Here is a 12902-nt window from a genome sequence, read left to right as displayed (position 1 = left end):
TTGGTAACAAAAGAGTGTCACGGTTGTAGGAAAGTCTTTGTAAAAGGTACATTTTAATCTCGTATGAAGCTAGAAATGACAGTTCTATGGCATCCATCTGCAACATAAGGAGGTGTAGTAATGTATAATTCTGCAAATCATATACGAATGAACAGTACTGAAATTATGAGTGCAAGAAGTCGCTAACAATATTAGCAACTTAAAAAGAACTGTCAAAATCGAATGAGAAATATTCCTTCTAAATCATTTTTTAAATAAACACCTATTTTACCCCTGTTGGGTTCATTTTGCAGAATGATTGCAAGCCTCCTCTAGCAGCACTTAACAATATATCAAAACTTAATGATATTGGATTCACTATAACTAAAGTTGTCACATGGAAAACTAAAACATTAATAATGACGACAACAACATCATAACATAACACGACCACATTTTTCGGGGGTTGTATAAAAACCAAGACATACCTGTAAAAAAATGAATGTTTAAGATTTGTTTCCAAATATTTAAAATAAGTACTTAAATAAACACTTCAATCATCATTTTCATCACTATCCTCATCATTATCATCCTCATCATTGTTACTTTCATCTTCACTTGAATCATCATCATCTCCACTAGCTCCTCCATTATCATCTGCTAATCCTGAGAAGAAATCATCTTTTCCAGCAGATGCTAACATTTTGGATTTGCTAGTTTTCTTTGCCTTCTTTCTGTCACTAACTCTCTGTTGTTTCACACTGTCAAGGTTCCAGAATTTGATTGTCTGATCATGTGAACAACTTGCTAATAATGTTTGATCATGTGACAAACTGAGGTTCTCTACAGGGAAATTTTCATGGTCACCAACCACACCAATTATTCTATTTGGTAAAATATTCACTGCTCTGAAAGAAAATATTGATTCAACTTATATCATTACCAATAATTTGAATTAAATGAGGAAATTTACCCAAAGATTAACAATAACTTTAGAAATCTAGACTGATATTTTTACTGGTAAATCATTAAACCTGAAAGCTTAGACGTGTTACTTCTAAGTCACATAGTCCACTCAATCTCTTTATTGTTAAAAGATTAAATAGCAGAATGTAAATCCCCTTTTCAAATACATTACCTTATATTGCCATCATCACATCCAACACAAACAATATCATCTGTGAGAGGTACCATACAGTCTAAAGAAACAGGTGGGGTATTCAGGGCAGGGAACCTGTCACTCATGTTACCCCATTCTCCCCAATTAAATAAGTAAAAGACACCTTCACCAGATCCACATACTACCTTCTCATTGCCCTGAAAGTCAAAAAGGGAAGGTTGTTATTGACACTGTATTCACTTCAAGGCAGTCTTGGTTGTTTTTCTGTTTGTTTTTATTTTGCATTTATGCATACCCTTTAACCTTCTGCAACCTCATTGCAGGAGATTTTTCATGACATTTTCCCCAAATATTTGTGTATGTATCAGTATGTATTAGTATTCAGATAATTTATGCAGTTTTAACAATAAGAGTACAAAAACAAATTACAAAAGTGAAGCCTGGTAAGAAAATTCTGAGCAATTTTCTATCTGAAAACATTTTTTTACCAGTCCTGTGAAATGATATGCTTCCAGAATCAATAATTCATGCTCTGCAACTATCCTTAATCATCTATTTGAAAGTGTAAACCTAGTAAAAGTTTCCTTGTCAATCTAAAAAAGTGTTAAATTAACAAAGTGCATTCGAGACCTATGCCATTTGTGTACAAAACAACAAATTTTGCACCTGAAAATATGATAGTAGAAGGTCTTGAAGGAGGAAAGTTCAAACAAGGGAGATTTGTGTCTCCCATATACATGAATTATTTTCTAGAATACTGGTCTATTTTGCAAGAGTTTCCCACATAATACAGGAGGATTAAACCCTACATGTATGATTTTCTATCTCTTTGATAAAGTTTGTGTTCCTTAAATTTTGGTCACTGAAGTACCAGTTACCTTTATTTCAATTGATTACACATATAAATAGTACTGAAACATGTATGTAGTAAGTACCAGTAGATGCCTCACTAAATAGGAAGCTGGTTTATTATCAAGTCACACACACATAGAACAATGCAACATGCTGAAGCTTACACATTGGGTGTAGATTTTGCCAGGTAAGAACTCTGAAAGCATCTCTTGTCGGTCTTTAATATTATTCCCTTTGAATTTTAATCAGTTTTTCAACATTAATATGAATACAATGAGCACAGAAACTTCTGTTGTTTCATTTAGTTTCATTGGTATCAATTTCTTGACTGAAGGAAAAAAATTAAATTTATCAGGTTCTTGAATTAAATATTTTGATATTTTCTCTCATTTCCAGTAAAATTATTACCAAAGCAAGCCTGTTTTTACTGTAGTCTAAAACTGTCAAGTTTTTTATGGATATGTTAACAATGACAATTGAGAGAGAAGTAATTTTAATATCCTATGAAAGTTAGGTATGTGATACATTCATAGGGGAGTTATGCCTCTCAATTCCCTGATAACAAGTAAATGTTTTCGCAAGTCAAAATTATTTTGAATGGAAAAGTTCAGGAAAAAATATTTTCATGTATACAATTATAAAAAAAGAAATTCAAACCTTCATTTGTGCTAAACATTGAAATTCTGATTCAAACAGTTCGGATTGCAGTTCTAATTTTTTTCTCCTGATGTTGAAGGCTGAAAGTGTTCCATCACCACTACAAAAAAGGCATACTTTCAAGGTGAATGGCACTGCATACTTAAAGTACATGTATAACAATGGTAATGAAATTAAACACCATTTCATTTAAAAAAAACAAATACTGGTATACAGTAGTAGAATGTAAAAAAAATGTTTCTGGCAAATTGAAAAGTAATTTATATTGTAGATTGTTATTGTCATAATTTAAATAATCAAGAAGAACTATTAATTTAAGGTCTATCCTTTGTTATTAACATATACATGTATTTGACCTTGAGTCAAGGTCATCATGGTTTGTGGCTCTTTGTTTAAAGAGGTCAAATTTTTAATGTAAAATGTTGTAATACAGCAAACGCCAACTTAAGTAACACACCTTTACTACCAAATCATAAAAAGAGTAAACACCGCACTCAGATATGGGGCAATACTGTGAAAGTACTTTAATTTGTGAATACCAATATTCATGGATAAGGGAAGAAATGCAAATTCATGGATTCTTAAATTCGAGGTTTTGAAGTTTTCAGTACAAAGATAAAAGGGAATCTCATTTTTGTTAAGAACCAATTTTCATGGTTTGGCCTACCCAGGAAAACCACGAAAATTGGTACCCCACAAACAACTGTACTTTCAAAGTAACCCTCAAAAAGAGTTACTTTAAAGTCTAAAATTAATTCTTACTGATTATTAAATCTTATCATTAAGAAATTTTAAATTATGCTGACTATGTGTGAAAGATATGAGATTCACATGTGATTACCTTGTGACTAGCAAAATTTTTTTCTGACAATCAATTCCCATGTCACTGATAAAATCTTCATTTTCTTTCATTTCTATCACCTCTTTATTGACTCTAACATCCCAAACCTGTTCTGATAAAACAACAAATGGCTACATAAACATAGAAAGCTGAAGTATTGTGGTTTTTCTTATTTTGGGGTACATGTATCAGTGATCATGCATTACAAATTAAAATAAGAATAGAAGAGATAATTTGTAAATTGATAATGAATATGGTTGACAACAAAATAATGATGGAAGTTCACATTTTGATTAGGAAATAGTTCCAAAAGGACCAGAAATTAAGACTTGACTACTATTGATGCATTCAGGAATGTTGTTGGCGATGCTAAGGCAGAGTGACAAACATGTGGAAGATTTCTTAATGAAGTACTGGTATTGTTTGCCTAAAAATCATGCAAAATTAGGATTAAGTGATAAATGTCAAATATTTCTATTGTTAATATGAGGTAGATCTATTTATAGAATACACACTAATTTATCACATAACAGATATTAAAGGTGAAAGTATAGACAAAATAAGATTGATCTTCCTTTATAAAAAATGACAGTACATCCCATTTATTTTTTTCCTGCCACTAGATATCTAAAAAAAGATAGTATGAAACTTATGTTAGATTTCAAAACTATGAACCATTCTAGAAACATGTAAAAAAAATATAATAAAAAGCTTCGCCAAGCATTGCATGATACAACCACAGCCAGTTGAACTATGTCTAAACTGAACCCTTGCACAGAAAACTACAACAAAAAATGGTGTAACCAGGTTTTAAATACTATCAGCTTTCAAAACAAGGGAGATAAAAAAAAAATACATGTGAACTTTTAACACATAAATCAGGTGGACAGCTGATTGATTACATGTTAACCATCATGTATATCAAAATGACAAGTTACCTTAATAGTGCCATCATCATCTCCAGTAGCTATAAAGTGTTCCCCAGTCACTAACATACAGTACACTGGACAGCTGAAATAAACATGTGAAGCAGATTAAATGAAAAACTAAATGTTTTAGGACCTCCTAGAATGATTCAGCTTTGTTATGTGACTGTAACATCACCAACCTTTTTTTGATGAAATACTTGTTACATTTTAATGCTAAAATTGAATTATAAGATATGACTGTTGTATTTCTTCTTTCTATTTGAAATAACCTCAACGTCTGTGGTGCACAATTGAAAATAATCTACTATAACAGAGGTTACTTCCTCATAGACAAAAAAAATATAACAGTCATTTGAATGTTCTACCATGACAAAGGAGATGACCCAGATTTAGTACAAAAAAACCTGTCTAAACTGAATCCATTTAAAACTGAAGGATTTATTCAGCCTATGCAAGTTTTCTGGTGGCACAGGTTAGAAATCTTTTAAAATGGATATGTTTGGACTTGTAAAGATGTCTGGCTATTTTTTTTTAGTATAAGTTCACTAGCCATTCAGTTTTTAAACCACTTGTCAAAAGTTTTTATCAAGAAGTTTTTTTTTGTGATGTGCAACAAAAAGATGAAGTTTTCAGAAATTCAGACTATGTACAGAATACTCCGACAAGACCTAAGCAAGAAGTTGGTATTTAGAAGTAACCAAATTGTTCATTTAAGTGAAGCTGCAAATCGTTCCCATAATTATAATAGATGAGTTTTTGTGATGAACATTTACACTAAACAATTACATAATACTGATTTTTTTTAATAAATTTTGTAACATGACAACAGTAAGTACAATGTAAGTCCTAACACTAGTAAATGAAGCTCCTACCAACTTAATTTGAAATCAATTCAATAAAAAAGAATTTTTGACTTCAAAATTTTACAGATCAAATGTTTAAAGTAATGAAATTTTCATGACAAAGTAGTAGCATATCCACGGAAGCATTCAGGGATTGGAACCCCCAACTCTTTTCGTTGGAAATTTTATGCAAAGTTTGGACATTCATGAACAAATACCTTGGAACCATCTTTTTTCTAGATCTTTTTAAAACTTTCTGGATCTGTGTCTCCAAAGCAATTCAATTACAAGTGTTAAAATGACGGCATTCGTTAGGATGAATCTAACTTACATGTACACCAACTACTCTCAGAAATAATCCTTGTAAATAAAGTAAACGAAGTCTTTGTGCAAAAATCAATTGAAAGAGGTATACTTTATTTCCTAGTATTATACCATACAATGTAGAATGTGTCCATAGACAGATGATTAAATTTAACATTGGTTTCTTATCATTTTTCTTTTAGTGATCTAGTGGCAGGAAAAACATATTGTACGTTTATCTTATATAAAGGGAGATAAATCTTACTTTGTCAGTACTTTCACCTTTAGTATCTGTTATTTGATAAATCAGTTTGTATTCTATCAGGGTTTGCATTAAGAGGAGACATCAAGTGAATTTCACTGCTTTACCTCAATTAAATCATCTGTTCACAGCAATACTTGCCATTTTGGTCTAAAGACGTCAGAATTGTCTCCCAAGGAATTTTCAACATTAAAGAAATAGTATAATTTTACATTGTGACATCATTAATCTTTCAGTAGAAGGAGAAATCAGTATAAAAACTATTAAGAATTGAATGATTCACTTTTGATGTTTTATCAGCTTGTAGAAAGGTTGACCATAGTACATTATCAATGAAGCCCACTAAATGCTTCAAGTCAAAATGTGTGACTGGTCAACTCTTTTACACACCAATGAAATATCAAAATTGAAACATTCAATTCTTATATTAGATTTCATATGTTTCTTTTATTTTATTTCTGTTTTATTTCAAATATACATAGAAAATAGGCAATACACAGTGATAAGAAAAAATAGTCCACTTAATTGTGGGTTTGGCCTATATAAACAGCTCAAAGATGCGTTTCATTGACTCATGAAACAACACATGTAAAGCCGATAATTCAATGAAAAGATTAGCATATCTTAGTGATATGCACAATAAATGTAATTATTGGACAAATGAAGTACTTTCCGCAAAAGCATCCAAAAATGTGAATTTGTCTATTCAAGATGTTTCCCTTATAAACTTACTCATGAGCCTTTTTAAACTTATGTTTGACACTTCCTGTGTTGAGATCTATAACTTGTATAGATTTATCTCTAGAGGCTGTGTATAATTCTTCTCCATTGTTGGAAAACTTCAGACATCGACATGCCTTCTTGTGGTGCTTCAATGTCATCAGCTCACTGCAATCTCCAGAACTGGCATAGGAGTATCTGTAAAACATCAAAATGTGTTTAACATCAAGCTCATGTTGATGATCAAATATGACCCTGTTTTTTTTTTTTTGAACAGACCAGGAGGCATAACATCTTACAACCAAATCATTTGAAATGTCTAAATATCCAAACCATGTTTACATAGTGAGGCTTAGCAAAAGTTAACCTTGTTTCATATTATATAATTATCATGAAAAATTTCATTTTTACAAAGAGACAATCTATACTCTATGAGTTGTACAAGTAAAATGCAACTTACTTTTTTGCAAAAACAAGACTAAAATTCATATCATAGTATTTAAAAAAAGACCTTGTAAATTAAGACCTAGAAAGTTTTAATGTAAACTGTACATTGAATCTACATGACATTGTATAATGCAGTCTATAACACTAAGATTTAAAAGTAGTCAAAAACCATATTTGTTTCCTGCTATCCTGGTATCCTTTTTGTGCCTATCCTGTCTATTTTAAGGCAATATTTGCAAAAGCACCATTAAAGTCTAGATTGTTTACCCATTAACTCAATGTAAAATGTTTTCTTTTATAAGCTCTTTATGAAAATAAATAAGAATGTTTAAAACCTATTTATTTCCATACAAGAATATAATGTACACCATATACTAGACGTGAAAATATAAATTATTTAACATAAATACATACAATCTGACTTCCCCCTCAATGTCACCGGCAGCAAGAACTTCTTTCTTTGGGTGAAAGCAAACATCAACAGTAACATACTCTGTCTTTATAGTATTTGGCTTGACATCCATCTAGAAATCTATTAAATAATTAAAAGAGGATTTTGTTGCTTGATATATTATCAACTAACACTGTATAAAGCTTTAAAAAATGCACATGGTCGTGCAGAAAAATGAGAACAAAAAATCATCAATTGGAAGTGATATGTTGTGAAGAAAATGCGAAATAAAAACAAGAGGCTCCCAGGAGCCTGAATCGCTCACCTGGATAAATTTTGCCTTTCAAAGGCAATAAATATAACAAGAAGTTGTCCAACAATTTTGACTCAAGAAGTCTTTGGTAGGACTTAAAAGGACCATTTCAACAACTGGACGTTTCTTTTAATCCATCATAGTTTTCAAGATATTGACTGAAAACATTAAAAAAAAAGTCATTTTTCACCTTTCAAGGGCAATAACTCTTACAAGGAGTCATCTGACAACTTTTATCCCTGAAGACTATTGTAGTCCTAATAAAAAGAATCATTTCAGCTATTGAAAGAATTTTGCTTAACCTTAACGGTTTTGGAGATAAATGCAAAAAAACTTGTCTGTTCCCAATGTTCTATTTTAAGTAACAGCAGCCATGTTTTTTGACTGATCAAAAAACCCCAAATCAGTTCTATGCAGGATACTCTAAGGAACATTCATATCAAGTTTATTTCCAATTGATCAAATAATGTCAGAGGAGAAGATTTTTGAACGAAATAACATTAAAAATAGCAAAAATTGTTGATAAAGGGCAATAACTCCAACATGGTTTAATGGATTAAAACCAAAATTTGACCAGATATAGATCTCATCATGCTGAACATTTTTATCCATGTCAGAATTTAGCTTCACCTAACGGTTTTGGAGATATATGCAAAATACTACTGTCTGACCCCTATGTTCAATTTTTAGTAATGGCGATCATGTTTTTCGACAAATCAAAAATCCCCACACTGATTCTATGCAGGATACCCCAAGGAACATTCATATTAAGTTTGGTTTCAATTGGTCAAGTAGTGTCAGAGGAGAAGATTTTTGAAAGAAATAACATTAAAAAATAGCAAAAATCACGGAAAAAGGGCAATAACTCCAACATCGCTTAACGGATTAAAACCAAAATTTGACCATTGATAGATCTCACCATGCTGAACACTTTTATCTGATGTCAGATTTTAGCTTAACCTAACGGTTTTGAAGGTATATGCAAAAAACTACTGTCTGACCCCAATGTTCTATTTTTACTAACAGCGGCCATGCTTTCGACAGATCAAAAATCCCCACATCATTTCTATGCAGGATACCCCAAGGAACATTCATACCAAGTTTGGTTCTAAGTAGTCAAGTAGTTTCAGAGGAGAAGAATTTTGTATAATTGTTAACGACGATGACGACGGACGACAACAGACACCTAGTGACAGCAATAGCTCATATGGCCTTTGGCCAGGCAAGCTAATAAGAGTATCTAGTAATTATTTCACAAACTTTAACTTAGGCATGAATAACTAAAAATCTAACTTTAACAGCAAACTAGAGGCTCCCAGGAGCCTGAATTGCTCACCTTCATTTTTCACCTTTTAAGGACAACAAGGAGTCACCCTGCAATTTGACTCATAAAGACTTTAGAAGGCCATATTGTAAAGTTTATTTTATAAATGGAAAGTTTTTTTCTATGCATGTTAGTTTTCAGGATAATGGCTAAAAACTTTTAAAAAAAAATATATTTTTCATCTTTCAAAGGGCAATAACTCAAACAAGAAATCATCCTAGAACTGCAACGCAATGGACACTTTTGTAGGCTTTATCATAAGGATCATTTCACTGAATTAAAGTTTTTCTTTTATTCACTATGATTTTTTAAGACATTGGCTACAAACTGCAATAAAAAAAGACATTTTTTTCCTTTTAAGGAAAATGACTCTAACAAGGACCAAATTGAGGCTTTTGTAGAGCTTATCAAGCCAAGAAGGAAATTCATTTTATTTTCCCTCTACCTTTCATACATTTAGTTACATGTACCTTAAAATAAGTGGCTTTAACCCTACGTTCTATACTGTAAATAGACATGCAGCCATGTTTCTTTATGGGTCAAAAATCAAAACACATTTTTCATTCAGGATACTAGAAGGAACATTCATGCCAACTTTCATTGAAATCTGTCAAATAGTTTCAGTGAAGATGTTTAAATTGACAGACACCAAGTGATGTCAATAGCTAACGTGGTCCTTTGGGCTAGGTGTGCTTAAAGGATTGAATGTGCCATTTTCTGTTTAATCTATGATGAAAAGGCCAACCAAAGGAACCATAAAGTGCAAAGTCACAAAACAAAACAATTATAATTAAGTTACATGTACATTGGCAACAATACATGAAATTTTACAAAATAACATGATATAATAAGTGAGCAAAGCTGGCTCCTAAGTGTACAAAAATTCATCATACGGACACTTTAAGAAACTTTCAACCAAGCAGAATACTACTACAATGGGATACATTAAAGCTTCAGAAATTATAAAAATGCAGGCTAGACAAAATGTGTACAAGATGTTTATGTTATTTTTCAAAAACACTCCTTTTGGTTAGAGTGATATTGATAAAACCCTGCTATTCATGCCACACCTGGAACAGTTCTTTAAATAATTTTACAAACATATTTGGGACGCCCTTTGCCATTTCCCACTTACCCCCGTTATTACTGATAAAAAATTACTTAAAAATCTGGCAAAATGATAAACAGCATGAAGTCAAATTAAGGTAATTAGTTGAAAAGGGAATCTGGTACTTTTGCTTCGGAATTCACTCACACTTAAGGCCATAATTTGCCTTTATCACATTATAGGAGAGTCTGCCAATTTCATTAATGATGTCATGTTCACTAATTTGCATAATATTAAGTATCAAATTGGTTGGCAAATAAACAATTAAATAAATAATCAACAATTTCATGATTAAAAACTTTATAGCTTTGTTATCTCATATCAAATTTTGGTCTGTAAAATGTTTCATTAAGATAAAAGAATTCATATTTTGTATGTGAATTTATTACACTTTTACTTGAAAAATAAATTTGAAATTATATTTATATGTAAACCTCTATTTTTATGCTCATACAGTCTAATTATTAAATATTTATTTAAAAATTCAATGGACAAAAAGAGTTTTATTGTCAGTGCAGTCTTCACTGTAGGGAACCAAAAGAATTTTTACATTAGGCCAAAAAATAATGTCTTTTAGGGTTACATTCCTCCCAAAAATAGGGTAGGTAGGTAGGCATTTTCATTTTATTTTTTTGTTCATTTCATTTTTTCTCGACTAAAGTTGAGCCTAGATTTGTAAAATATCATGTTTAAGTAGTGTATGGTTTAAGTAGAAAGTTTAATTTTTAACATGCCCACCTATTAATCATGTCTTTTATTACAATACACTTATTTTTTGTAGGAATTTTGAACAAAATATAAGTACGCTCGTGGCTTCCATTGTGCTCATCATTAGTAATACGCTTGGACTTACATGATATAAATCAGTCTCCTATTCAAACATTATTGTGACCTGGTTCTAAACCTACTTTCGGTTTTACTGGAAATGATCCATATTATACCGGAAATTGACGGAAATTACCAATTTTGTTAATTTTGGAGAAAAAAGGTATAAGGATCGGGAGAAAAATTAGGGTCAGTCGGGAAACCAGAAACATATTTTTTTTGCCCTTATCTTATAAAACAAAAAAGTTATGATGATTTAAAGTTGATGCCCCATACCACTCAATGGGTACTTTGAAAACCAAAACCAAATCACAGGTAAGTGATGGCATCACGAAGAACTCTCCTACATCATATCATGGTATTAAACTATATATACATTATTAATCCCTTTTGGGATTCGGTGCTGGAGATATTTTTTGTTTTGACCACCACCAATGTACTAATCCCTTTAGGGATAAGTACATTGTATGATACTGGTTCTTAATTTGATTATTAGACTACATGGTTATAGCGAGTGCCGCGAAGCAGTGAGAGCTCAACGGTTGTTACATGTACTTTCTAAATCTCCCTTAAGGTTCTCCAATATACTAATGAAAAAAACTCATGTCCCGGAAGTAACAAAAAGTGACTGTCCTTACAGAGAAAATTCATCCTTTCCTTCAATCAACAAATAAAATATATAGGTTAAGATTATGTTTCAGTAAAAATAAATTCATCTTATCTGATAGTTGTCAAGTCCATTTCTAATTTGTTTTGCTTATTTAAAGAAGTGAATGTTATGTTTTTAAAAATTCAGGAAACAAGTGGATGTATGTACATGTATGTGTATCTCTGCTGTTCCAATGATGCTGCTGTCAAGAACCTAACCCGCCTTGGAAAAAAATAAAACTCCGATTATATTATCAAAATCGAAGCATAGCTTTTCTAAGATAGAAAAGGCAATCATTTTCTTGTTTGGAATTTGTAGCTGTCGTCTGAATTTTGTTTATGTCACAAGATATGTGTACAATATTCCTACCATCCATGGAGAACCGTAATATTTCCTGTATCTGTACAGACTGATCTGACAGACCGAAACTGAAATGGATGTTGCTAGAGATGCCCTTAAGGGTTAAAAAATGTAAAATATTGTGAAGTGCTATAAAGTTATTGACTATTTTGAGAGCAAGGGGAAAGGGGGTATGGGATTGGAATTTTGGGCTTTGCCCATTAATTAACAAGGCAAATTTTCAAATAGATATATTGATTTTGCCTGCTGCTTAAATATAAATAAAAATATTGCACTTGCGAAGCAAAAATTTTCATCCGGGTCAACCCCCCTCTTTGTAAAGTCTTTTATTATTTTTATTTTAAGTCTCGCACAGACGGTACATATACATGTATGGTAAGGCCTAAGGGCCACTAAGGCTCACGGTGCTCACTGATTTAGGCAATGCCTACCCCATATTATTGGTAATAACAATATATATGATAACAATACATCACAGTCCAAAAATAAATTCCACATATACACAGATTATTGAAAAGATTTCAACTCCAGTTGGCATCCCTAAAATTAGTAAAAAGTTATAACAGGTCAAGTTGGGGAAAGCTCAAAGACCCAAATGGGGTCTAGGAGTGGTAGTATAAAGCAGCCCATTCAAGGCTAAGTCCAGTCAAACCATGGACATTTACAAAAATATGCATCTTTGAAAAGATTATTGAACTCATTAACTAAAACAATTGCAGGCTAATCAGAATCAAGTCAGTGTTGACGGTGACACACGTGCACCTGTTTACAAAAATAAAAATAATTCACAGACGAGACGAATTAAAAATTTTAAAAAAATAATAATAGTTGTTTATTTCAAACGCAACAATTTATTTGAATGAAAATTCAAAATGACGAGATGTAAAAAAATAAAAGTTCCATGAGTATGATTTACTCAGCAGACAAGTAAATATATTTCTGGTATTGTTTTCGTTCCTTCAAATGTTTCGAAATTTTAA

General features: G+C 31.6%; 1 protein-coding gene across 6 annotated transcripts; it reads right to left on the bottom strand.

Moving 5' to 3' along the window:
• Nucleotides 1-516: 516 nt before the first annotated feature.
• On the bottom strand, nt 517-12707 carry LOC148604170 (WD repeat-containing protein 55-like). 6 transcript variants are annotated; one of them, XM_088548575.1, is made up of 8 exons: nt 12628-12707; nt 7367-7484; nt 6518-6703; nt 4388-4460; nt 3450-3556; nt 2609-2708; nt 1118-1296; nt 517-887 (listed from the first exon to the last, which is right to left on the bottom strand). In XM_088548575.1, the coding sequence occupies exons 2-8, from the start codon at nt 7474-7476 to the stop codon at nt 533-535; spliced, it is 1110 nt and encodes a 369-aa protein (XP_088404701.1). In that variant the 5' UTR covers nt 7477-7484; nt 12628-12707; the 3' UTR covers nt 517-532. The 6 variants fall into 6 exon arrangements, with proteins under 6 accessions (XP_088404701.1, XP_088404702.1, XP_088404704.1 ...); XM_088548576.1 differs by having other exon boundaries at nt 12588-12703; XM_088548578.1 differs by having other exon boundaries at nt 12620-12657.
• Between the last annotated feature and the right edge of the window lie 195 nt (nt 12708-12902).

This window comes from Perna viridis, chromosome 10 (assembly GCF_037379345.1).
Source record: "Perna viridis isolate PV_CMFRI_1.1 ecotype Kerala chromosome 10, ASM3737934v1, whole genome shotgun sequence".
NCBI classification, from domain to species: Eukaryota; Metazoa; Mollusca; class Bivalvia; order Mytilida; family Mytilidae; genus Perna; species Perna viridis.
Note: the sequence above shows the minus strand (reverse complement) of the source record. Positions and strands in the feature narration are given on the sequence as shown.

Excerpts from the sequence above, each read along its gene's own strand:
- LOC148604170 (XM_088548575.1), bottom strand. The coding sequence starts at position 7,476 with ATGGATGTCAAGCCAAATACTATAAAGACAGAGTATGTTACTGTTGAT. Across the intron at positions 6,704-7,366 it reads ATTGAGGGGGAAGTCAGATT|ATACTCCTATGCCAGTTCTG; the intron begins GTATGTATTTAT and ends GATGTTTTACAG. Across the intron at positions 2,709-3,449 it reads AAAATTTTGCTAGTCACAAG|TGGTGATGGAACACTTTCAG; the intron begins GTAATCACATGT and ends CCTTTTTTGTAG.